Source organism: Rousettus aegyptiacus, unplaced genomic scaffold, assembly GCF_014176215.1.
Source record: "Rousettus aegyptiacus isolate mRouAeg1 unplaced genomic scaffold, mRouAeg1.p scaffold_m13_p_2, whole genome shotgun sequence".
In the NCBI taxonomy this organism is placed as follows: Eukaryota; Metazoa; Chordata; class Mammalia; order Chiroptera; family Pteropodidae; genus Rousettus; species Rousettus aegyptiacus.
Window position 1 is genome coordinate 164,177,553 of NW_023416295.1, and position 27,954 is coordinate 164,205,506.

At 36.0% G+C, this 27,954-nt stretch overlaps 1 protein-coding gene across 4 annotated transcripts in view; it reads right to left on the reverse strand.

Moving 5' to 3' along the window:
• The window catches only part of SLC41A2 (solute carrier family 41 member 2), a 106,488-nt gene that overhangs the window by 43,056 nt on the left and 35,478 nt on the right, over window positions 1–27,954 (reverse strand). For all 4 annotated transcript variants that reach the window (XM_016127050.2, XM_016127049.2, XM_036237384.1 and 1 more), the window contains exons 3-6: window positions 26,967–27,074; window positions 14,761–14,832; window positions 10,746–10,890; window positions 7,362–7,508 (exon numbers count right to left, since the gene is read on the reverse strand). In XM_016127050.2, coding sequence (XP_015982536.1) covers window positions 7,362–7,508; window positions 10,746–10,890; window positions 14,761–14,832; window positions 26,967–27,074 — 472 coding nt within the window. The remainder of the gene's footprint in view (window positions 1–7,361; window positions 7,509–10,745; window positions 10,891–14,760; window positions 14,833–26,966; window positions 27,075–27,954) is intronic.

Consider the following 27,954-nt stretch of genomic DNA (forward strand, 5'->3'; position numbering starts at 1 on the left):
TGGTTGCCAGGGGTTGGAGGAACGGGGAGTGACGGCTAAAGATTTCTTCTGGGAGTGATAAAGATGTCCTGGAATTAGATAATAGCTCACATAATCTCATGAATGTACAGAAACCCACTAAACTGTACACTTTTAAAAGGTGCACGGTATGGTATATGAATTATATCTCAAATTTTAAAAAATTCCAACAATGTAAAAAAAAGAGACCATATTCTTCAAAAATGTCGATGTTATAAAAGGCAAAAACTACATACGTTTGTACACACATATATACGGAAAGAAAACGAAGATAAAGCAAATGCGGTAAAAGTATTAACATTAGGTAAATATGGGCACAGGGTGTACAGGGTTTTTCTTGTACCACTTTTTTTTTTTTTTTTGCAACTATTCTATATGTTTGAATGATCTCCAAACAAGAAAAAAAAAAATTAAACGTTAAAAAGTGTGAAAAACATGCTAAAATAAAAGCTTCTAAAATGGTTTACAGTAAATATGTCCTACTTCAATTTCCTAGCAAATCGGATACCCATTCCTGCCAATTAGGTCATATGTATCATCATTATATAGCACCCTCCCACTTTTTCCCTGGCTAATTTCTAATACAATTCTAATAGTTAAGGAAAAATGAAAAATACAGAAAAAGGGAAGGTGCTAAAACTTTCCTCTTTTTAGGATACTGGTTTTACGGATGTCATAAAATTAGACAATGGCTTTTAGAAAACCACTAATGACACAATTGACACAAGAAAATGGTCAATGAAATGTCAACCATAAACTTCTGCATTAATATCAAAACCTAAAAGAATGTCTTCCTTCTAAATGAAATATATTTAAATGATCCTAATCAAAATAACGTTTTGTGTTAATTTCTGAGTATGTCATAATGGGCACCGCGCCTGAATAATGGCCCTCGAAGACATCCATTTCCTAATCCCCCAAATCTGTGAACGTTATCTTACACAGCAAAATCCTTTTTGAATCAAGGCTTCCGAAATGGGGACGTCATCCTGGATTATTTGGGTGAGCCCTCAATGCAATCGCAGGTGAACTTACGGGCAGAAGGAAGAGGGAGATCCGACTACAGAAGAAAACACGAAGTACCCATAGAAGCAGAGACTGAGTAATGGTGGCTAAAAGCCAAGGAAAGCTAGCAGCCCCCAGAAGGTGAAAGAGGTAAGAAATGGATTTTCCCTTGAAAGCTCTAGGAGCAACTTGCCCTACTGACACTTTGATTTTAGCCCTGTAGAACTCATTTTGAACTCTGGCCTCCAGAACTGTAAGAAAATTAGTATCTGTTGTTTTAAGCCACGAGGTCTATGGTAATTTGTTACAGCAGCAATGGGAAGTGAATACAAGTACTAAGTAAAACTTTGTGGGATTTTAAGTCTCATGAATACCTATGTGCATTTGTACTGATCTGTGGTATAGGTAAACAACAGAATGGTCCAAATTGCTATGATTCCACTTAATTGCCAAATGTAACTGCCATCTTTTTGATTCATGGCTTTTACCTTTTATTAGATTGTTAGTGGCATTTTGCAACTACTGTTATGTAATTTCATTAATAGCACTCATTACTCCCACTCTAAATTCTTCTCAAACATGTAGCTGCTATGAGTGACAGACACCTTTGTTAACTGTTTCTGTGTGAACAACAAAGCAATGAGCATTTTAAGTTGTAAACAATTTTTTAAATGCCATTTATATCGACCATCAGAATTCTCTCACTAAATTGGTCTTCTAGGAACCACTCTAAACTGTGACAGCACTGGAAAATTCTGAAGAAGAGTGACACGCATGATAAATTTAGTTCCTACCTACTCACATCATCACGTCAAGGCAATGACATTCTATAACGTCCTGTAAATAACCAGGTGGCCTCCCTGTTAGTTCGCATAGAACTGAAGTAGCCACCTGAAGCTGATTGTTATTGCTCTTAAAACTTCAACTAAGCCATCTTTTTCAAGTTAACCTTGAAGAATGAGAAATCAATCAACATTTTGCCTCTCAGATCTTGCCTAAAAAGAGAAAAGCTGGCAATTTTCAAATCAATAAAGATCAGGTACAAACAAGAATTATATAGCCATGCAGATAAAAATAATGGAAAAATAGTTTTTACAATCCTCTTAAAATTATGCAAGCAAGAATAAAGGGCAACAATTATTGCGTACAGTTACTTCAGTTACTGGCTCAACCTTAGGCTCTTTTAATAGTTTTTAAAGATTATTATATATTTAAAGATTACTATATGAATGAATAAATACCTTTATATTTTCTCTGCAAGTCATACCAAAGCATATTATAGTCCAGAGCTTAGATTACTCTCTATACTTTCTATTTCTTCTTCTATTTCCATTTGAAATAGATCTTTTTTAGCTATATGTTGACATTTTAATTTTTCCATAAATGATACTAATCTTTAGGTACTTTCTGCTAAGGCAGGATACCCTTCCAATATTTCCCAAATACTGTCTTCATTCAAAGGATCATTTTTGTTATAATCTATTATGTTATTGGACAGATACTATGGCAAAATCATTTGGAGTTATATCTGTCTTCTATTTTCCATGCATATATCACCTCCTGAATACCTTCTACCTACATTAATTGAATAGTTTTCAAAAGCAATAAAGCATTTGATGAAGTGCTATTTGCTTAACATCAACTACAGAGTGCTACAAAGGTAAATAAACAAAATAAGAACATAGTTTTATCCTCAAGAAGCTTATATTCTCATAAAGGTGCTACATAATGACCGCCCAAATGAACAGAATGTCATAAGGACCAACAAAGAGTTATAGAACCTGAGAGGAGAAAAAGATCCTTTATGATTGGGGAAATGTATGAATTTAGCATTGAAAAATGAGGATTCTGCGTGGCCTTCAAGGAGGGGAGGGGAATGACGTAAGAAAGAAAAGAGAAAAATCACAAGCTTGTATGATGATCAGTAAATGGCTGAGTTTAGCTGCAATAAAAGGTACAAGGAAGGGAGAATCAGGTGGGACTTGAGAAGGTAAGTTTCTGCCAACTCCAGGAGGCCTACATACCAGACTAAAATGAACTCTGTTTATTAAGCAATAAAGACTTACTCAGAGTAACTCCAAAAAAATAAAATCAATAGGAATAAACAAAGCTTTGGGCTTGTTTTGTCTTTTTTTTTTTTTTTAAGAACTGGAGAGGTGAGAAGTAGGGGATAATCCATGTTTACTTCAACTATCAGAAACCAGCCGATGTTATCAGGATTAAAAGAAAGGTAGGCAATGAGTCCTAGTACATGTATTGGATCTAACAGGACATGGAGAGAGCTGTTTAAAGTCATTTCCAAAAATTCAAAATCCTAAGTAAGGAGTTAAGTGAGACTTTTCTCAGGATCCAGTTCTTGGAGAGCCATATAATGCATGGCCTCTATTTATAACCAGAGCCCACAGCTGCCATGAGATTCTCTTTTTATCTTTACAGACTGCTCAGTGTTTCCAATATCGTTCAGGAATTAAACTCTATTTCCAAGAACGAGGCATCTCAGCAGGATGAACAAGTCTTGAGGTTTAAATGTGCCAGCTGCCAATCTTTGTATTCATAGTACCGCTAATACTAGGCTTACAACTGCTGATCTCATGAGGCCCCCTAGTGCTCACAACGCAGATACTTGAGAATGGCGAACACCACACTTCAGAAAAACCTTTAACTACTAAATCAACTGGTAGGTAACAATATATACAGTGGAATGTTACTTGGCAATAAGAAAAGATGCAATACTGTCATTTGCAACAACATGGATAGATCTTGAGAATATCATGCTAAGCAAAATAGGTCAGAAAGAAAAAGTTAACCATGATTTCAGTTCTATGTGGGATATAAAACTGAAAGCGACAAACGAACAAGACAGACAAAACCTCACAGACACAGACAACAGTTTAGTGGTTACCAGAGGGAAAGAAGTGGGGGAGGGGGGAGGTAGAGAAGGGTAAAGGGGGTCAAATATATGGTGACGAAAGTAGATCTGACTTCGGGTGGTGAACAGACTATGCAGTATACAGATGACATATTATTGAATTATACGCTTGGAACAAATATTATTTTATAAACCGATGTTGCCCAAATAAATTTAATAAACAAACAGACAAACTATGGAATCAATAAGAGGCTATGATTCTAGTACCAATTCCAGTGTGAGGGTGTGGGATTGGGGGCTTTTCACACCGCCAAGCAACCCCCCAATGCTAGCTGGGTGTCCCTATCGCTCAACTCAATTTTGACACTATGTGTCAGAGACAGCATCAGATTCCGTAGGGTAAGGGTTCAGTCTTACAAGACTTCCTCTCCACCTCCCTACGCCTTCAGATGTCATTCGCCATGTCTAGATGGTTACTTATGCTTCTGGTCAAATGGCTGTAAGTCAGAGGTTCCCATGACCTCCTCCTTGGGTTTAATTAATTTTCTAGAGTGGCTCACGAAACTCAGAGAAACATGTTACTTACTAGGTTACCAGTTAATTACAAAAGGATATAACTTGGAAATAGCCAGATGGAAGAAAGAGGAACAGGGCCTGTGTGGGAAGGGGTGTGGGGCTCCCATGCCCTCTCTGAGAACAAAACCCTCCCCAAAGCTCCACGGCGCTCACCAACCAGAAGCTCTCTGCACCCCGTCCTTTGGGGGTTTTTATGGAGGTTTCATTACAAAGGCATGAACATTTCTGACCCTCTATTCTCAGTTGGTTCCCTTGGCAACCAGCCCTCCATCCTTAGGTGCTTTCCAAAAGTCACCTCTTTCTATAAATCCAGTTGTGGTGAGAAGGGGCTTGTCATGAATAACAAGACACCTACTTCACCTTCATGGCTCTGAAGCAATTTCAGGAACTGAGGACAAGATATTAGGATGAGATATGACAAAAGATGCTCCCGTTGCCCTTACTGCTTAGAAAATTCCAAGGGTTCGGGAAGCTGTGATTCAGGAGTCTCGGACAAAGAGTAAAGGTGAGAAATATATTGTGATCTGAATGACTAAATATATGTTGCTTATAAATCACGGTATCATAATAGCCCATTAAAAATAATATCTTTTTAGGGAAATAAATGATACAGATGAAATTTAAAAGATCCTATTTTAATTCATCTTGAATTGCTTTGAGCCAACTTTCAGGAGCAAAGGCCTGGAAAAGCCTACGCAATCTTTAATCACAAAATGGTTTTTTTCAAAATTAAGATCTCTGATGGCATCAGTCCATTTCACTTTACTTCTTGATCCAATTGAGCTACCAACCACATATAACACTCAAAACCTGAAAGCTTTAGATGAGAACACATTATGATTACGTCTTTTATAAGGAGAGTTTATCACTTGTTGACAAGTCAGCACACATTGTTTTCCTCAAAAGTTGATTTACCTTCCGGAATCTAATAATACTTAGGTCTGTATCATTACAACACTGTCATATTTATTATGATAACATTCTTTGATGATATTCTCTTTCTTACTTTCTTACCACTGTGGCTTTAACTGAGGAGCCGCCCTGATATTTAGCAAGCAGCTGAGAAATGTGTAACAAATGACCACATGGTAATTTAAGTCCCCAAGTCTGCAAATAACATACCTTACTTTTTTAGGTCCATAGAGAAATTCATCCGAGAACCACTACCATCCCTGCAGCCTCATTACCACCTGCACCCACAATGTTCCTGGCCAGATCCACAGAATTTCTAACCTCTAAATATTAGGAAGAAACCCTTCTCCCTCCTCTACTTCTCCCTCCTTCTCTCTTACCTGCTCCTCAAAGTGGGAGAGAATTATCTACTAGGTAAGATTTGGGAAAAGCACCAAGCATGCCTAACGCATGCCTTTCTCTTTTGGAATCCAGCCTATTGATTGCTGTCTCCCCTCCCCGACACAGTTAGCAGCCTGTTCCTGCAGGGGTGAGGCCTACAAGTTGTCCAGCTGTCTGCCTTTGAGCTGGTGAATACGTTTAACGGAGTAGGAGAACAACACTGAGTCACATTATCTGATAATAGCCATAAGCTAATATTGCACTCCCTGACTTCAGTGAGCATCAGCTGCTAAACTGCATAAGAATTTAGAGGTGACAAGTATGACCAATTATCATCCCAAGAATACAAATTAGAGCAGAGTATCCCTTTAACAACGTAACTCTCATTTTCTGTGCTGGGAGAGAAATTAAGATTACCCTGAATATACATAAATTTCTATCATTCCTTGTACATTTGACAAAAATAACAAACACCCAAGACCTAGGAAAACAAGGTCTTACATTCAGGGCATTGATCATTTATTGTCTTCTACCTTACTTCAAGTGGAAAATCTTTTCTAAATGAGAAGATCTGTTTTTTGAACATATACATTAAGTCATTAAATATTGTTTGTATCCCACTCAGAAAATAAAGGTAGTTTTATATAAATGAAGCTTCCTAGATAGCTCTGAAAGCAATAGAAAATTCCTGAGTTTGTTAGGTTAAAACTCTTTCTCTAGTTCAAAAACACCTGAGGCTCTTCTTCAAACCAAATGTACTTTCGTCTAAAGTGTACTATAAAGCTGTAGAGAATCGATGAAAATATATGAGGATATGTAAATAAATGCTTCTGGTTTGGCTTATAAACTCCCTCTTTTTTTTTTCTTCATTTCTGAAGGTGTCTATTTTCTTTTAATTTTTTAAATATGGCATCTAAAAAAAATGACCCACACCCAACTTTTAGCACTAAATCAATTTTCACAAATCATATTCATTTACATTGATAGTAGTCCCAGAGTATACATGTGTATTAAAACAACTCATTAGTCTATCAACACTCTATCACTATTATCAGGAATCACATAAGTAAGATGATTCCAACTTCACACAGCATTCGGGTTAATTTTCACGGTGATTTTTTTTTTTTCTTTTTGTTAAAGCACACTGAGTTCTGATGGGGGGGAAATCACTAAGTTTCAAGCACTACCATAACCTCGTGTTCTGAGACACAGTATCATTCATGTTATCAGAACACTATAGGGTGATTCCTCAGTCGTGACACATTTAGAGGAAAAGGCAGAAGTCACAGAATATGACAGACCCGTGTTTAACCTTCCTACCAGTAGTGGGGAACATACATAATCTGTATGATCCTCAGTTTTCTCATCTGAATTGGAGATGATAATCCTTATCTTACAGAGTTTTAAAATATGAGAGAAAAAATATATGAGAACCATAACACATAGTAGGTGTACAACAAATGGCAGTTATTGTTCTAATCAGTCTCAACCACAGCTCTCATACTGATGAAGGCCACCACGGATTCATGGCATTGCTGTAACAATATTTACTTAAAGATACTCTGAATAACACATTATATTTCGTTTCAATTCAACTTACCAAGACAGGCGTACAAACCCTGACTTATCCAAGCTAATATGGCAAGAGTTATAAGGTCACCAAAACTAGCAGCAATGGGTGTAGCAACATTATCAGGATTTATGCCAGTCTTCTTTGAACCAACGATAACCCCAACCATTATTATTCCTAAAAGAAAACGAAATTATTACTTTTATGCTATGATTTTAAAGACAATTAATCCCCCTGAACACTGAAGTATATAGGCTGGATAAACAGCATAACAGTTCCAGTCAGACTGCTTAAATAAGCGGACTAAAGCAGATAAAACATTTTACACTAATGCTTTGACAGAATGCCTTTCAACAAATTCCAAGTGGGGAATCACAGAAGATTTGAGAAGTTCTTTAGAGACCTGAAAACGTACTGTAAAATGACATTAAATTTTCAAATTAAGTAACATGTATGCCTTAGATGTAATGTATTAGTGTGTATCAAACCCAAAGATTTTATTTTAACCCTCAAATAAAGCATGAAAATATCAAAGAAAATAAGTGATATTTCTATTCATAATGAAAGGTAAGTGATATTTATATACATAGCAATGAAAACTGATTTGTTTACATAGTGGTAGTCAGAAATGTTTGCTTCATTTTATCATTCGAGAATGTTGAAATATTAAGAGGAGGGAAGAAATTAAATTTTGAACACAAGGACAGAACATAAGAAGCTGTCTTTGTAAAAGATATTCTTTAAACCCAAAGTTTTTTTGTGTTTTGGGTTTTTAAAATTATTATTATTAGAATTTATTTGAGCCAAACTGATGAAATATGCTGGGGAGCAAGATCTCAAATGCTCCCTAAACCCCAGGTTTCTGTCTAGGCACCTATCACTAAAAACGGAAGATGAAAATGTGGCTGTGTACTTACACTTTTAAATCTTTATTTTCCTGAATCACAAAAATGGGAGAAAAATGATAACATTTATATCCATACCTAATTGTATAGATTTTCTCATGCCAACACAACTCATTAAAGGCATGCAGTGGAGAGACAATTTAATATTAGTTTACTTATGTGCTAATCAAAAATCAATATGAAAACCAAAACATGGCTATTAAAAAACAGGATCTTAGAGCATTTTTAGACTGAAAATGACTCTAAAGGATTTTATTCTAGCAAACTCATTTTATAGATAAAAAATCTGATGCCTTGGGAGGGGTTTAAATTCTTGCCTAAGGACACATAGATTGTAAGCAACTCTAGTCCAGTGTTTTTTCTACTATCTTATAAAGCCAAATTATTAAAAGTAGAATTTTTGTCTTGCATCAAACAATGTCTCATATATTACATTCTGGAGGCTTTTTCAATCTATGGACTTACCTTTCTCATAATATCATGGAAGCAGCAACAGAAAAGTTTTTTAAAATGTATTGTGCAATAATCAAAATATGATCATATAGAATTTTTTTCAAAATCAGCACATTTACAGATTGATATGAAACGTTCTATGACAGAATGCCATCTATATCATTTCAACTGAAAAAAATTATTTTGCCATCATGGACCAATGAAAAGAGCTGGGGGTCAGCGAACAGGTTTTAAACATGATTTTTCTGTGAACAAGCTGATGAAAATGGACAAGTCACATTCCCTGAGTCAGTTTCTCACCCACAACAAGTGGTTAATAGTATCTGCTCTACATACATTCAGGTGGTTACAAAGGGCAAGTTACCATAAAATGAGAACATACGTTATTCAAAGTAAGAAGCATTAAACAAATATATTTTTAAAATCTGAAATTTTATGGTTTTGAAAATTCTAGGCAATACAGCTACTTACTAGACTGAAATTTTTAAAGCAATTTTAAGTGAAACAAAATTAGAAAAACAGAAGCAAATAAGCCTTAATCAAGTGCTAATGCTTCATTTTTTTTTCCACCAGAGACTAATTTTCTGAGAGCTTAACTTTGCTCACTTTGACCAGTGTTGACTCGGTTCAACCCTAGTATTTCTGTGTACAGTCATGTTACTAAATGAGGGGAATCCATTCTGAGAAATGCATTGTTAGGTAATTTTGTCGTGTGGATATCATAGGGTGCACTTGTATAAACTTAGATGGTACTACACCTGGGCTAAATCGTATAGCCTATTGTTCCTAGGCTACAAGCCTGTACATCATGTTACTATACAAAACAACACAAAATTAAATCTAGCACCAGAGAAAATGGTGCAATCAAGACACAGTAAACATGAGATGTACAAAGCTGCTGCCCACGTAACACATCATACTGTTGTAAAGCAATTTTTTATAAGTAGAAAGAGTACACTCTAAAATAATGATAAATTGTAGAGTAGATACATATACCAGCAACATAGTTGTTTATTATCATTACCAAGCATTATGTACTGTACGTAATTATATTTGCTATAACTTTAACACGACTGGCAACGCAGCATCGCCACAGACATGTGTTGCACTAAGACATTACGATGACTATGACGTCACGAGGCAACAGGACTTTTTCGGCTCCATTATACTCTTAGGAACCACCATCACATATGTGGTCCATTGTTGGCCGAAACATCATCGTGCAGCATATGACTGTAGAGACAAGACACTACTCCTGATATAATTTAAGTACTAAAAAAAAAAAAAAATGCTGGAAAATATTTTAGAAATCAAGTCTTAACTATAATTAAATTCTCTAAATTCTGGGAAAGAACCTAGCCAAAAACTTAGCTTCATTATCTGATCACCTCATCTGAGAGTCTTCTATTTTTAACTTTGCTGGTGATACTAGGGTGAGAAAATGGCAAATATAAAAAGAACCAAGTCTTTCTGATTCCATAATAATCTTGTTCTCTCGTGTAAAGTTCATAGTAATAAATAAATATTAAAAATTATATCCCAGCCAAAAATTTCTCATGTGGTTAACTTTTTAAAACTTTTGGTCCTCTCAAATTCCACAGCCAACGATATGCTGTGCTAAGCATATGGTTATATTTGTATTGCCACAGAGCTAGTGAAGAACTTTTTTTTGAAATCCGAAACTTTAAAAGATTTTACCAGAGGGAACGGCTTTTGGAACTCAGAACGCCTGGAATCCTTGTTATTCAACTGACGAGATGAGTTCCAGGAAGGAGTTTCTCATTTTCTTGATCCTGTCTGGGAACTGTACCTGGGTACTTAAGGCCAGGAGACCACTCAGAGAGCCTGTTCTCCACTAAGGTTTACGTATAAGAAGTATAAATATTGGAAACAAGGTATTTCAAAAGTCTGTAGATAACATTTGTAGTTTTTTGTTTTTTGTTTTTTGGTTTTTAATTATGAACAGGTATCATTTAAATAAAAAAAAAAGCATCATCTTAGGAATAAATCTTTGAAAGTAAAAGGCTTTAGCGTAGACGCCTATAGATTTACTTACCCTGCAGGAGAGAGGCAATGAAGGCAGTTGCTACGCTGCTGGAGCACAAAAGGATGGAATGATTAAGGTAGTATTTCCCTTCCGGGATCCAGCCCAATATAATGGCTGCCACGGCTGCTAGAAAACCAACGACTGTTGCTTGAACCTAAAAAAAAAAAAAAAAAAAAAAATTTATAACATCCAACAGAATTATTCATTCTGAAATCGCATTTTAAAATCTGATTGTGTAAATGTGCATACGAGAAGTCAGAGGAAAGTATTGTGTATGGTAATTGAGCTGCCTTACCTTTTCAAGAAGCTAATAAATTTAGTTTTAATATTCCCTAAGGCAGTAGGTTCTCAAACTGTCCTTTCTGGTGGCAATAGACATGGAATAGGGTCCAGGAATAGGTTTCTAACAAGTGCCGCAAGTGACTTTGATGATGTAATCCACAGATCATCCAATAAAATACCAACCTTAATACTGAAAAGCACTGAACCCACAAAACTGAAGTCTGACGCTAAAGGCAGCATGGGCAAGAGGCTGCATTTTATAATCCAATAATAAGAGATTGACTTCTGGCTATGACACTTAGCTCTGTGGCAAATTATTCAAATTCATTCATTCGACAGTATTAAGTTGGAATCTATTATGTACGAGGCACTATGCTTGGTGTTGGGCTACAACCATGGTCAAAATAGATTTACTCCCTGCTCTCAGAGCTCTTGGTTGGTGGGAGAGATAGATATTAAACAATAGCCTTACATATAATCACAATTATGATTAATGCTATAAAAACTTTAGCTCCTAATCTGAAAAATGATAATGATAATATCGAACTTGAAAGAGTTATTCCGAGATTTAAATGAATTACACGAATATATAAAGTGCTCCCCACAGGGGTGGCATAAAGGAACACTCAAAAAAATAAACCAAAAAACAGCAACTAAAAAAAATTAACACTAATTGTGAACTCTTAGAATGGTTTTAGTCAAATGTCGGGACTAAAGGAAACCCCGACGGAACTATCTAGTTTACTAATTCTTAACTGTTTTTGTGTCATGGACTTTGACAGTCTGGCAAAAATATTATAGATTCTTTTCTCTATGAAAACACAGATGCATTCAACATTTTCAGTGGGATTCCTAGGTGCTCACAGACACTCTGAAGCCAATCCATGTACTGGAATCCAGGCCTCTGGGTAAAAAAAAAAATCCCAAATAGTCTATTATCTGTCATATTGTAAATTAATGGAAGAGCCAAGGCTAGTGAGTCTAAGAAGCCTAGATTCTGTCTCCATGGTCTTTCATCACAGCTCCCGTTGACGTCACGCACGGATTCAGAGCCGAGATGCAAGCTGTCAGCTTCACTGTGGCTGTACCACTGGTTAAACTATGTCCGCGTTTCACACTGGTTAGTAAATAATATGTAAACTCAGTAAAATTAATTAATAATGTAGTTTCTAACACTGTGATTCCAAGGTTTTTCTTGGAAATAAAACACAGAACCAGAGAGCTCTGGATTTTACAGAACTTTTATTTCTGGGAAATAAAGTACATATCTAGGGAGCCTATAGCAGACATGATGGCATATGGCGTGCGCGCACACACACACTCATGCACACACTCACACAGAGAGGGGGGAGGGGAGGGAGGGAACAAGAGAGAGAAAGAGAGAGAGAGAGAGAGAGAGAGAGAGAGAGAGAGAGAGAAACAAGCACACAGCTGAGAAGAGGAAGTCCTGTTCCATAAACCTGCAAAAGAAATGCCTAATTGTACCCAAGAGAAGAGCAAAGTCTGGGTCGAGGAGTAGCTGAGGAGGTTAATGGGGGCCACAGGCCTAACTAGATGTGAGAGCAGGGTACGTCCTACCTGGAGAGGTAATGGTTCTTCAACAAGACTGGGAACTTTGCTTTATTTGACAATTTACACACTGGTCAAGATGGGCTACCTGTACAATTGTGAAGAAATCTGTAATGGGTAATCCGTGTGGGGTCCCACTTAAGAGGAGAGCACACACCCCGGCTAACGGCTAATGAAAGCATGTGCCTCCTCCGTCCTTACTCTGCCCACCTCTACCCACAGCCTGTCTCCTGTCAGAGGAGCCTTTACCAGCCCATCCTGTGCCCCTCCCCTTGCTCATCTCGCTGTAGCAGATAAAGCCTCAGAAAGGGCGCAACACCTCCGCCCACCTGACCTTTTCTTCTCCCTTCTGCTTTTGTCCACAGGAAACTGGGCTCCAACCAGGTGCTGCCTCACTGCCTAACACCACTGGTGCCTGGTGGGCCTGTGTGGGGTTCCCTGTTTCTCATACATCCTTGGTGGAGTGAGACAGACACAGAACAGACACAGACTTCAGGCCGGAGCACCTAAGATCAGTGAGTCCCCAGCCACCTCTGGCTCCCATCCTGACCAACAATTGCAGGGAGAGAGGATGACAAGGGAAGGGCTGATACTAAGAGTGGAAGGAAAAACTAAAAACTGAGATGGAAATTGTTAAATGATTTAACTCATGTTACATGGTCAGTGTTCAGGATAGTTAAAATATAATATGGAATATACTTTTAAATTTTAATTTATAGATTAATTTACAGCAGTCTACTGGTTGGTATTTGTTTTGATTATTACCGCTGCACAGATTCCTACAGTTTCAAACAAAAAGGGATCATAGACCGCTCTAATGCAATACCGAGATTTAGAAGAGGACAATGAAGACTAAAAAGATTAAATTAACAAAGGTTATACAGGTAGTTAATGTCAGAGCTGAGATAAGACATCAGATTTTCTCATTTCTAACCCTGGGATCTTAGAAGTAGTTGCACAGATATTTTTTTTAAAGCCTATATTCTAACCCAGGGCCCTTATGACTGACTAAATTTAGCTTTAAATCTTAGCTCTAGAAATCATATCTTTCTATATATTTACCTCTCAGAAACCTAGCCTTTCCCCCCAGATAATCAGCAAATCCCCGAGGCAGCAAACGACACTTAGCCTGGACCTGGCTAATGTCACTAGGTCTAGACCTCTGGAAGACTAAAGATATACACTGGACCTAAGTTATGTTTCAGCTCTTGAGCTCTAAGGTGAAATAACCCGCTGGTTATCTTCCCATGAGATCAGACAGAGGGATGCGGGAGTAGGCTTCAGAACTGTCCTAAAGACCAGAAAGAATGATTATCCTGACCTCGTCTTAGACCAATTAGCTGCCAGCATGACCTTGAATCCCTAACCCATGGTGTCTTGTGATTTTGCCCTATCTAATCTATAACTTACACACCCTCGAAGATTCAGGTTTTTAGAGTAGAAGCTCTCTGCAAATTGGCCAATTCAATATTTTCTTTCTATATTGCAAAAACAACAACAAAAGTACCTATAGTCCAAAAATTTCCTTATTTCTTTGAATTACTTTTATGCAAACGTGTTCTCAACATTATGTCCTAGTTGGCCTAACATTAAAATAAGTATTTCCAAACCTCACACTTGCTAGAGTTACCAAGGGGATGCAGTCTTGTCTTGGTGGGAGAGGAACAGATATTCACCTGAGATTAGAAAGAACTATAGATAATCTATATGTAATTCATGGTTCAGTGTATAGGTAATTGACAACTTAATGTGTTCATTTATATTAACACTAATAATATTGATAAATTAAGGAAAACTCAGCTTAAACAAATATCTGACCATAATACATAAAAAAAAAGACCTAAGTTTAGAGGATTTACATAAAAAAACAAAGTAGAAAAAGCACATCTAAGGAATGAAGTGCTAAATATTTATTTATACAGATATTAACTCTAATTTTGGCTCTATTACATACTTATGATAGAAAATATTTTGCATATGTATTCCATATTTTGTGTATTATATATTTCTTTATACTGAGAAGAACACAATCAGTTTCTAGAGAAATAAAACTTTCAGAAATCATGGGTATCCATTTTGGGTCCCCTGAAACAATGATAGACTTCGTAGCACTAAATTAATTCCATTCTTACAGGGAACCCAAGATCTGTAAACAAATCTGTAAATCACTTACCTGTTTTAAAGCCAAGTTGCCAATTATTAGGTTCCACTTTTCAATGGGTGAATCCATCTTCCCAATATTTACCTGTTAAGGTGAATATTTTCATGTGTCAATGAATAATTAATATGTTCTCTATTCTGTTTAAACAGCATGTGAAGTCTTCAAGCCAAAGATAATTCTTTACTAAATCTGATGAGCTCACATTGCACTTTAAATGTAATTCTGAATTCCTTACCAGTCTTGCATCTCACATTCTGCTCACCTGAGATGTTTAATTTTTTTTTTTTTGCTTAATTTCAAACTCATAAGAACTAGTAAGTGGGCTAGTTAGTACTATCTGCCTTGTCCCTATGTTATTTTACAACTAAAACAATCAAGTGTCATGCTAACATGCCAAATTTTGTATACTTAGCCCAATATAAATACATAATTTTGAGCTGCTAGCATTTAATTCTCCATAAGACCAAAAAAAAAACCCCAGATATAAATAAATCATTCATATATATATATAATTTATATTTGACTCATGACACTAAAACTGTTAGCAATAAAAAAACTTTCAGTTCGCATATCAATTTTGATCATGCGTCTCACTATTAAAATTTCTACATCTTTCTGCTAAATGGGAAATACTCTCCAAAAAATATTATTCACATATTCAATTGCTCTATAAGCTAAACTGTACTTCTCAACTACTTAGGATTCAAAATAATGTATATCCAAATCTGACAGTTTTTCTAATGTAGTATTTTGGAAAATAGTGAGCAGTCATTATTAAAAATACTATACTGAGCTGGATTTCCATTACTCATCATCTGCTTGGTCATGGAAGATAGGTGACTGGATAAAGTGGGAGATATATAAGAATTATTATTTTTAAAATTTAATTTAATTTAATTTGGGGTGACACTGGTTAATAAAATTATATAGGTGTTAAGTACACAATTCAATAATACATCATCTGTATATTGCACAGCATGCTTACCATTCAAAGTCAGATCTCCTTCTGTCACCATATACTTGACCCCTTTTACCCTTGTCTACCACCCACCCCCATTTCTTTACCTCTGGTAACCACTAAACTGTTAACTGCATCTGTGAGGTTTTGTCTCTCTTGTTCGTTTGTTGCTTTCAGTTTTATATCCCACATATAAGTGAAATCATATGGTTCTCAGCTTTTTCTGTCTGACTTATTTTCCTTAGCATAATTATCTTGCAATCCATTCATGCTCTTGCAAATGGCAGTATTTCAAATCTTTTCTTATGGCCAAGTAATATTCTATTACGAGCAGCATTAAGCACAGACAAACTAGAGTTTAGCTCACTGGCTTTAGACTATTAGGTTAAGTTTAACATCAATATTTCCTATATCAATCTAGAAAAAAGATCCTATTTCTTAATCCCATTCTGGATTGTAGTCTCAAAGTATACAGCAAATGCAAATATTAAGATTTGTCAGTGCTTTAGAATAATTATTCATGCTGTCTTTACTTGTATACTTCTTTCCTAAGCCTGAAAAATCTATTGATGAAATTTGTGTTTGTAGCTCTAGCAACTTGAGTCTTTGCTCAAACAAGTAATAAAGTACAAGCAATGTTTAAAGAGTGAACCTATCTCGGGTTTAGTGTTCAAGAAATAGGTATGAGACACTGGAAACTACAAGACATTCTTGAAAGAAACTGAAGAAAACACAAAGAAATGGAAAGATGTTCCATGTTCATGGACTGGAAGAATTATCACTGTTAAAATGTCCATGTTACCTAAAGCAATCTACAGACCTAATACAATCCTATCAAAATACTTAAACAAAATTAGTTTTTAAAAGTAAGATAATTTCATATATTGGTAACTACTTTAAAAAATAATAAACATTTATATTCCCTTTATCTGGCTTTGTCAAATATTAAAATTTGACCATATTTAGCATATCAACACACACATAAATGTGTATGTTTAAGATCATTATATTATCTCACAGGTATCTGAAGCGCTATATTTCTTCAATTTTTTCCCTCTTGGTTCTTCATATTGGATATTTCTACCAATCTATCTTTGAGTTCACAAATTCTTTCTTCTGCTATCATCCATGTGAGAGATTTGATTCTTTTTCACAGTTTCCATTGCTCTTTTAAGATTCCCCATCTGTTCTCTCATTAAGATATATGTTTGTTAAATTCTTTGAACATTTTTTTTTCCCTTAAGTTCTCTGAACAGATTCATCCTAGTTGCTTTGAAAGATTTCACTAAATCCAACATCTGGGGCCATCTTGAGTCACTTTCCAATGACTGAACATGAGTCACACTTTTCCTAAATATAAATCACACTTTTGTGTTTCTTCTCCACATTTAGTAATTTGAGGTTGAAAACTAGAAAAATACTATAATGTGTATAATGACTGGATAATGTTATGTTCTTCTGAAGATTTGTGTAGACTGAAATTACAGACTCTTGCCGGTCTTGCGGTGTGCAGCAGCTCATGTTTCTGCTTGGTTCTTTCAGCTGCCAACTGTTGTTGTTCAGCCTAGCCCTTTGGGGATTTCTTTCGCATCTGTGTCATTTAGTGGCCAGCCAAAGATTTGGGCAGAATTTATACTCAAATTCTGGGGTTCATCTTCTCTGCAGTTCTCTTGCAGCTGGGATTTCCCCCATAAATTTCCATCTGCTCTATGAGCTCCAAATTCTGTTTATCTGATAATTTAAACCAATAAAACTTCAATTTCCTGCCACTACAGTTATGCATAAGTCACAGAAGACACTTAGTCAAAAAACCAAAAAACTCCCTAACCTCTGCCACCTCAAGCTAGTAAGACTGTGGGGTTTTTGTCACATGAGACCCAGGGATTGGGTCTCTCTCAGGCAAAAAAAAAGCCATAAACTTTGCAAGTCTTACCCACTGTGCTTATGGTCTTTTACGAGTCTTTCAAGGGTCTTTTAACTCCACTTTCTACCTGCTTTTGATTACTTCCCATTGCCTTCAAATAGCTTGTCTAGATATTGTAATAGTTTTTCTCTGGAAAGTTTCACTCAAAATCTTTATTCTGCCATTAACTGGAATTGGGAACCCTGATATATATTTTTTTCATGTTTGAAATATTTTATAATAAAACATAATGTACTAAAATACACATGCGTTCACACACATGCACACGCATTCTAATATCTTTCTGGATATACAGAGGAGATGCAATATGCTCAAAATCTTGATTGTGGTGATTTCACAGGAACATACTATGAATTGAAACTCGACTAATAGTAGACTTTGAATTTGTGCTGTTTATTCAAGGAAGAGGGCCTTACAAATCAAATCTAGTCTATTGAAGTGGTTTTAGATTAAAGATACATAGTTCCAATCTACAAGCTATGGCTAGGGGCTGGTATTTACAACTGAAGAAACATACCTTAAGATGAAAAATAGGAATATGTAATCCATATCCATCTAACATAAGTTATGTATGACAAGAACATGTCAAATTTAGAATTACTCCAACTTTAGAAAGCAATACTGCGATTGTAACTGTACCATAGTTATTAATACCATTATTTGGGGCTTCACTTTTTATTTTAGAAGTTTTACAATTTGAATTGAAAGTCTAACTTAACATTAGGGAAAGAGGCTTTGCCAACTTCTTCTTATCCCTCCACTGGACTGTAACTTCAATGAAGGAACATTTTCTATTTGGTTTACTGCTGATTCCCTAGCATACAGAGTAGTGCCTGGCATATAGAGAAGGCTCAAAAACATTTTTTAAATGAATGAATTAAAAAGGTAGACTCAAGAATTCTCTGAGAAGAGTTTCAAGGCAAGAGCGACCAATTTTGTCTAGAGTGGAAAAGTGCTCATGAAATTATGGTAGGCGATTCACTTCTGGGAAACAGTTTCACAGGCTTTAAAAAAATACTGTCTTTAGGACAGTAGATATCATTTTTGACTCTTATATCTAGCATTCAGCAGCAGAAAATTTTAGGCCTCAGGTAATAGAACTTAAACCCAACAATTTACAGAACACTGTACTTGGCTTATTTTCCAATTATATACTACTGTTATATATCTATAACTATATCTAGTATAATGCATATCTACTGTTGAAAAGATAACATCCAGGAGAATTAGTCAAGTTAATCAATCATCACCCTTTTAGAAACAAATTTTAACTCAAGTAAGAGGGCAAGATAAAGTTGATTTGAAATCATCATTATTCAATTTCCCCTGTTAAAAATGGAAACATTTTTTTTGACATATCTTTTTATTTGTGGACATTTAATCTTTAGCTTTATAGAATAACATGTTTCATGTTTTAAAGACAATTAACCTTCAACAGATCGAAGGAGAAGGCTGTATGTGATATCTTATATTTTGAGTTCTCTATATTTTCCCAAGGTCTTCCTTATAATCTTACGAGCTCATTTATCCTGATTCTCCTGCAGACAATAATAAAAATTAGAAAAGATCCTTTAATGGAGCAAAAAGATGAAAGTAATCATAGACTGGCCTTCTACAGCTATAATGATTTTTACTTCTACTTTTATAAGTGAAAATCAATACTACACAAGAAAATTGTAAAATTTTAAAAATAATTATTTTTTTTGCACACAGATAAAAAAGATGGCTTCCAACAGTGCTTGTTTTAAGTTTTTTTAAAAAATTACACTCTTTGGCCTTCTCCCTGGAACCAGTGAATACAATTAGGAATCAAATACAGCAGTCCCACTTAGAGAAAACAGGCCAGCACATTAAGGTGAGGCATAAGAGAAAGGAAAGAGGGATTTCAGGGGTGGAACTGATAGTCTAGACAGTAACTGGACAGAAGGGAGGAATGAGGTGATTGGCAATGTTAATAAACTGATAAGAAATGGTTGGAGTAAGAAAATCATGAGTTTAGTTTGAAATGTAGTGAGTGGTGCAGACAACTGAAAATTCAACTCTGGAGGATGTATAAGCAGTGGTGGACTACATGAAATTACTGACAGAGAGCATGAGGAACAAGGTACTAAAACCGTAAGAAAACCTCAAATCAAGAGGATGAGTGAAAATAAAATAAAATAAAATAAAAAACTAAGCAGCAGCAATGACAGAGGTGGGAAACTGAGAGTGTGGGGTCTCAAAGCTGAGGGTAATAAAAATTTCAAGGAGACGACAATCAGTGAAAAGTCTACAGAAGGTGAAGGTTAGGGGAGTTGCTTTAACAGTGGGCAGCGTATCAAAACTGAGACCCAGCTGACAACGCTTCTAGCCTTCTGTAAGAATAGTGGTATTCTATCTAACAAACGAGATCCAATTCTCTACGCAATTAACATACCATAAACTAGATGAATATAGCATGTTACTATAGCTTGATGCCATAAGTAACTACTTTTCCACCTACTAATATGTTTATTTTCACTCCTCTCAAATCCAGAGAAAATTTGAGGTGGCTGTTCCCAGTCTTTAATTTTAGCTAATCCTTCAGCCGATTCAGTTGTCTCTCTCTGAAAAAGGGTTCTGAACTCCAATTATGTCTCGCTACATACACCGCTACTACCCCGATCCAAGCCAATGTCATATCTGGCCTGTATTACTGCAATACTCTCAACTTGTCACCCTACTTCAGAACTTGGCCCTTTGAAGCCCTGTCTCAACGCAATAGTCAAAATAATCTGTTAAAAATATCTATCAGTTCACATCATTCCTCTGTTCAAAGCCTTCCGATGGTTTCCCATTTCACACAAGAGCTAAAGTCATTGCAATGGCTCTAAGGTAATCTCAGCCCATGTGATTTATCCCTCTCGGACCCCTCCCCAACACTTGGTCCAGCTCTATTGGCCTCCATGCTGCTCAACGAACACAGTGGTTCTCAAATTTCAATGTATATCAGAACAGTCTGAAGAGCCTGTTAAAATGCAGATTGCTGAACCGCACGCCCAAAGTTTCTGATTCGATAGCTGTAGAGGGGGATGGGGACTTGCATTTCTAACAAGATGCTGATACTGCTGATCAGAAGACCACACTTTGAGAACCAATGATCTAACACATCAACAACAGTCTGTCTCTGGCCCTTGGCACTGCCTGGGCCATCCCTATCTCAAATAGTCTCAAAAAATGAATGAATGAATGAATGAATGAATGAATGAATGAATGAAAACAAACTGGTATGTGAAACCTTCTCCCTTAAATGTGGACACTTTTGTTTTTCGAGACCTCTTTTTTATTCTCCTCTCTTTCCAAAAAGCCTCTTGAATTGGGTTCTACTTAGGTGATTCGCCAGTTCTTAAAACGTAACTCGTGACAACAAGCTATGGTAATATGGTATATTCATCTAGTGTACGATATTTTAATTGCTTAAAGAACTGAATAATTCCTTCAGTTTATGGCTCAAATATATTATAATCACTGACACAATTTTTTTTTATTAAGTTTATCGGGGTAACATTGGTTAATACAATTATATAATTTTCAGGTGTACATTATAATTTAACATCTGTATATTCTATTGTGTATTTACCACCCAAAGTCCAGTTTACTTCAGTTACTATATATTTGATCCCCTTTACCCACTTCACCCTCCCTCTACCCCCTATATTTGACTCCCTTTACCCCATCTACCTCTCTGCTCCTCCCCAACCCTCTACCCTCTGGTAATCACTAGTCTATGGTCCATGCCCATGAGTCTCTGTTTGTCTGTCCTGTTCCTTAATTGCTTTTAGATTTATATCCCACATATATGTGATATCATGTGATGTTCAACCTTTTCTGTCTGGCTTATTTCACTTAGTATGATTATTTCAAGGTCCATCCATATTGTTGCAAATGGCAGTATTTCATCTCTTCTTATGGCTGAGTAATATTCCATTGTATGTATGTACCACAGCTTCTTTAGCCAATCATCTATCGTAGGGCACTTTGGTTGCATCCATGTCCTGGCCGCTGTGAATAATGCTGCTATGAACATCGGTGTGCAACTATCTTTATGGATATGATTTTTTAAGTCTTTGATGTAAATACCCAGTAGAGGGATTGCTGGATTGTATGGTAGATCTAGTCTTAGTTTTCTGAGGAATCTCCATACTGTTTTCCATAGTGGCCGTACCCATTTACACTTCCACTAGCAGCACTGACGCAATTCTTGACCTATGGAAGGTAGCAACTCCAGCCCTACCCCCTCGAAGAAAGGCTCAGCTAGATCACTCTGCAGTGAAGACCATGATTGATTAGATGCTCCCATGTGCTGAGCTTCTAAGCAGCTTTGGACTTCCCCTCTCTTAAATAAGAATAGACAAATAGATATAACCAGACATTTGAAGAAAATATCGAATATAAAATATAGATGCCACAAGAAAAAACTAAAGTTCAAATAAAAAGATTAAGATTAAATTCACCTTTATTCAGTTTTAATGGTACTCTGTGATCATATCAAACAGAATTTAACTTGCAGCCTGTTCTTTTTTAACCAGATTCCCTACCTCATGACCCATTTCAAACTGGACTGGCGTGATTTGAATCTAAACAAATGCTGGATAATGCTCAAGAATGTTGCTTTTAGAAATATTTTCTTTGAGGTAAGCTAGCCAAAATTTTCGTTTTTCCTGGCAAAGTTATCAAGTTGCTTCAATGCTTGTATGCTTAACTATATTTATCAGAACAAAGTTCATTTTCCAACAAAATGAAACTAAACTCTCATTCTAAAAACCTTCTTCTCCCTGAAATGTGGCCACCTTTGTTTTTCAAGACCCTCTTCTTTATTCTCCTCTTTCCAAAAAGCCTCTTGAATTGAGTGCCACCTAGGTGATCCACCAGTTCTTAAAACATAATGCAAGTGCAGATCCCTGGGAAAAAAACAGCAGATTAAACTTCACTAACTCTGAAAACCTCAGTAAAACTACAGAACAGTTTTTGTTCTGCTTTTTTTTAAGACAAAAGCTAAAGGTATACTAGGCCCACATTCCAGCTGGATGCCAAATGGCCAAGCGTTCAAATCAATAGCAGTGACACCAAATGTCACCATTATATAAGGAACTTCTGGGATACTAGAATAAATGTAAAGCTTATTCAAATTTTAAAAATTGTGTTGCCATTTTATTACTAAATTTTTTAGAAATCATTTCTTAGCACTGAGAGCTTCTAGATTGAGACTGCGGTCATGATACTTCATATTTGTAATACTATACAGATGCCCACTTTCAAACACAGTCATTAGAGAACTGAGATTGTTTTTGGCTGGCTAGTTTTGCCAGTCTAGATATTGCTGAGAATGAAAGTGTTACCAAATTATTAGACATTCTTTCCTGTATTTGGTAAGATAAAAGATTTCTCTTTAATTCCTAGGTTTAAAGATTTGGTTGATAGTGAGAATGCAATTTCATTAAAATAATTTCCTATTACATTGCTTGATGATGATGCTTTGTAAATATTTTAGGGGGAATCCAAGATTGTTGCCCTAACATTTTAATATTTTTAATATTTTTACACCTACTTACTGCTTCACATGATAACTTGAGAAAATTTTGTTTTTAAAACTTAGATCTAAAAGCATAATAAAGACATATAACTGGCTTCCAAGACAAAGATACACACAAAAGAATTTCCATCTATATCTCAGCTTTTATTGCATCCATGCCAATTTCAGCATCTTCTCAAGAGCAGAATGATAAAGTTTTTATAGAAGATGTCACTTAAGACACACTTGGACACTTCAAGACACATCTACCTGGCTATTTAAGAGAATTCCAGTAAAAAACTGTTTTCTCCACAAGCAACCCCTGGTTATTAGTAAGTCCTATTATTGTTACCTTCAGAGTAAAATATTAAGGCTATTTTGTTGAAGTAACTCTTTCTAATACATAAGTTCTCTTCCACCTTGTTTTATTTTTATTTTTTTAATTAAATGTATTGGGTTGACACTGGTTAACAAAATTATATAGGTTTCAAATATAAGATTCAATGATACGTCTTATGTATATTGCGTTGTGTGTTCACCACCCAAAGTTAAATCTTCCAATACCACGTATTTGATTCCCTTTGCCTTTATCTTGTTTTAATATATCACAGAAATATATCATATGGCAGCTTCAAAATCTCTTCTATGTCATGTAATTTTTCTTAGGCCAAAAGAAGTTTTTATTTGGGAATCGAGAATCAACTAAGAGGGGTCGCGGTTCTGAGACCCATGGCTTAGAGGGCCCCACTTTGGCCTTCCTTTAGCTATGCCCCACCTCACAAGGTCAAGAGCACATAGAGCCCGAGGAATGTGCACACTCAGAGCCTGTGTGTCATCCTCTTCTAGGTCGTGCTCCAGATACCTGGGACCATAAACTTTCCTGACCAAATGGCCTGGAGGCCAATGCCAGGGCCTCATCTTGAAATCAGTCCTCCTGAAGGCTGATTCTGCCACCAATGGTGCATGCCCAACCCAAGGAGAGTTCAAGGGGTGGCTGTTTACTGGAGGTATAGAAGGAGCTTAGACATGGAGCCTGAGCTATGTGTGAGGTCTTTCAAGGTACAGGACGTAGAGCCAAGGGTGGGGAAGGAGGAGGGGCAGGACTCAGACCAGGGACTAGCTCTCTCCACAACATCATGTTCCAAAGCAGAACCCAAGAAGTCCAAGAATTCTTGGACTTCCAGATCTTCAAAAGGACAGTATCTGCCAAAGTAGAAAGGTATATTTCCTTTAATCTGTAAGTTTGTTGTATAATTTTAATCTATGTAGACATATGTTATATGGGCCTCCATTAATGGGCCACCACTTGTATCGCTGACCAGGCCCACCTGTTGAAGTGAATCTGCAGATGCTTCTGCACATGACATTATTACACTGACATCATTACACTGATCAGATACGACAATAACCTGGAATGGTCTTTTCCCAGATTTTGATAGGGTTAACTCACTTTATCATTCAGGTTCCAACTTACCACTTAACATAGAACAGCTCTCAGGAATCACCCTTCATCACATTAACCTGTTTTATTTTCTTCATTGTCTTGACCAATATCTGAAATTATTTATGTAAACTCCATGACAGCAGAGACCTTGCCCATCTCATTAATCATTTATAGACTATGGATTCTTATTTTATGCCACATGTTGTTATCTGTAACTATTTTGTGGCTCGAATTGTACCAGATATAGTTAGTATCTAGTAAGTTACCTGTGTATCCTTTTGTCATCTTCCATTTTTTTTTTTCTTTAAATACATCCTTCCTTTCTGGCCCCACAAGGTATTCCAGAATCATCTTACACTTTTATGCCCCAGCTCAAGGAGCCTAGTTTCTATTATTCTCCACTCCCTTTAATATTCAATAATTACAATGATTACATGCAAAATTACAGACTAGACTAAAGTGAACTTAGCAAAATAATTCTACTCTATGAGGTTTGGCTCCACCTTAATGACTAGCTGATATCCCCAAACATCATCTCTAGGTCACCAGTTAACTACAGAGATAAGCAACAGGATTATACCCATAAATAATAATTTTTTAAATAATGACTATCAAACGTTTTAAAATGTCAAGTACCAAAAATATTGTGTACGGGCGCTAAGACCAAGAATGTAGATGAGCACCCTTACAAGGTAGAGGAGGAGATAATTAAGTTTTGGTCACTGCTGGTATTTACTAATTTTATAAACTCTGACACAGTTATCCTCTGCAGGTAAAACAGAATGTTCTGGAATGTAGCTTATTCCCTTATGTACTAGCTCTGTGTCCTTAGGAAAGTTACTCAACCGTTCTAAGCCTCAGCTCCTTCTCTGTACAACAGGAATAATAGTGCTTATTTCATTGGCTCATTACAAGAGATCCTTGTAGAGCACAGTCTTGGCACATGAGGAGAGCTCACTAATACCTAATATTTCATTATTGTACTGGGCAGAGTATGTCTATATGACCTTTCTATACAAGGAAGGGGTTTAACAAGTTCCATAGGGCTTTATTTTATTTAATGCATTTCTTTTCCAAGCATGTGCTTTATTCAAGAAACCTTAGGGAACTCACAGTTGCCTGGGAGGAAACGAGGAGAGGGCAGAAGGAGGAGAGAATGTTCCATCAACAACACAGCTTCCTCCCAGTGGTTACCTTTAGATACACAATCTTTTCCCCTAGGTCATGGATGGATTCATTTGCAGTAGCAATAGAAAAAAATTCTTCTTATATTACAAGCACTGTAATCAGTAATACCCTTAGTTAATTTTTGGCTAACATTCAATGGGGAGATGGCTCATCAGAGTGAACCTGACTAGTTACATGATTTAACCATACTTGGTCCCACGATGATGAAAACCCAAAGAATGTAATAGTGAGAAAACAATGTCTTTTGGGGCTTCTAAAAATAACTCAGAACTCTGCTGGTGGAGATATTTTCAAAATGTTTAACCTTTCTGGATGACTATTCAGCAATATGTAACTAAAGCCTTAAAAGTATGCATTTTTTTCCAAATGGTAATCACAATCCTAGAATCACAATCCCAAAAGAAATGAAAACACAAAACTGTATATATAAGAATATTCATTACATTGTTTATAATAGAAAAACACTAGAAAGAGCCTATATATCCAAAAATGGGTGGTAGAGTAAACTGTGGTAGAATTTTATACCAAAAAACTACATAGTCAATAAAATAATGGCATATGTCTACATTTATTGACATGGAAAGATGATCATGATATACTGATCTTCAAGTAGATATCACGAATTATAAAATATATATGATTCCAGTTCTTTTTTAGAACATATATATCTACATTATGATATACCTAATTATGTATAATTATAGCTATCCATCCAAGTAGAGAACAATCTATACCAAAATATTAATAGTGATTATGTGTAGATAAAGAATTTGAAGTAGTTTTAAATTTTCTTCTTTATACTTTCCCCCTTTCCTTCAGCTTTTATAATAAGCATGTATTACTTCTATCATCACAAAGTTTAAATACCAACCACTGAATCATAAAGAATCTCAATATCTGACTTGTCCCATGTCTTAATTAATGATGATAATCGCCAGATGCCCTGGAATAAAAGAGGGGCCTATAATTCACAGGATACAGGAGGGCCTATAATTCTCAGATTAGATAACCCAGGGAACTCACAGGGTATCTTATCAGGTGTAACTACTTAGCATAGCCCTGAGGTCCAGAAATTTATCAGATAAACAGAAGAAAAAAATTCTTCCTGACACAAGCTCTCCTTAATAGAAACAGCATATGTAATATACATACTTCAAGGTAGGCAAAAACTTACTGCAGTGGATAATCGAGACGCCAACGTCATTTCCAAGTTCCCTTTGAGACCAAGTAGTGCGGGAACTAAAATGAAAACTTCAGTTACTTTTTTGAACACCTCCCAGTGCTGTAAGAAAAAAAAAAAAATAGAATTTTCTGACACACTTTAAAAAATATTTTAGAATAAAGACATTTCTAAAAAGTCTCGGCCTCTTTTCTAATGTTGCATTTACATTTTGAATGACACAGGCCATTTAATCACTTAACTTTTAGCTTAACACCATCTCCAGGGCTCCAAAGCCTTGAGTTACTTTAGAAAATCCACTTAGGGCTGAGAGTGACAGTTGAGACAGTCACTACATCCCCAAATATATCTAGCTTGACACTTAGAGTTCACTTTAGCCTTTTATGGCAAGAATCAGTGTAATTAGTGGTTAAGAGCACAGACTCAAGAACCAGATAGAGGGGGTCTGAATCCTGGTCCCAACGCTAATTACCACAACCCCACAGAAAAATTATAGTAATATCATTATCTAATTTCACAAATGAAGAAATAAAGATTCAGAAGTTAAATGATTTTCTCAAGGTCAAAAGATGGGACCTAGATTTGACCTCAGGAATTCTGAGTCATCCATGTTCTGGTCCCAATTTTAGGTTGTGAGGCAAAAGATTACAGAGCACAGGATCATAAAAAGAAAAGCACTAAATTGGAAATTAGAAAATTTGTGATTCTAGGCATGGATCTTTTATAACATAGCTGCATGATCCTTGATGAGTCTATTTCTTCCTTTTCTGTATGATCTCAATTTCTTCATCCGTGAAATTAAGATACTATCGCCCCTGTCTAGACCTTGGGGAAATACCATGATAATGAAAATAACAACTATTAAAGTACTTTATGAACCGAAAAGCCATATAAATGACTTAATAATGAAAAGTGCTATTTTACAAATGCTATTAAAAGGTGATTATACCAGTAAGAAACTTTATGGACTAAGCATGTTAAT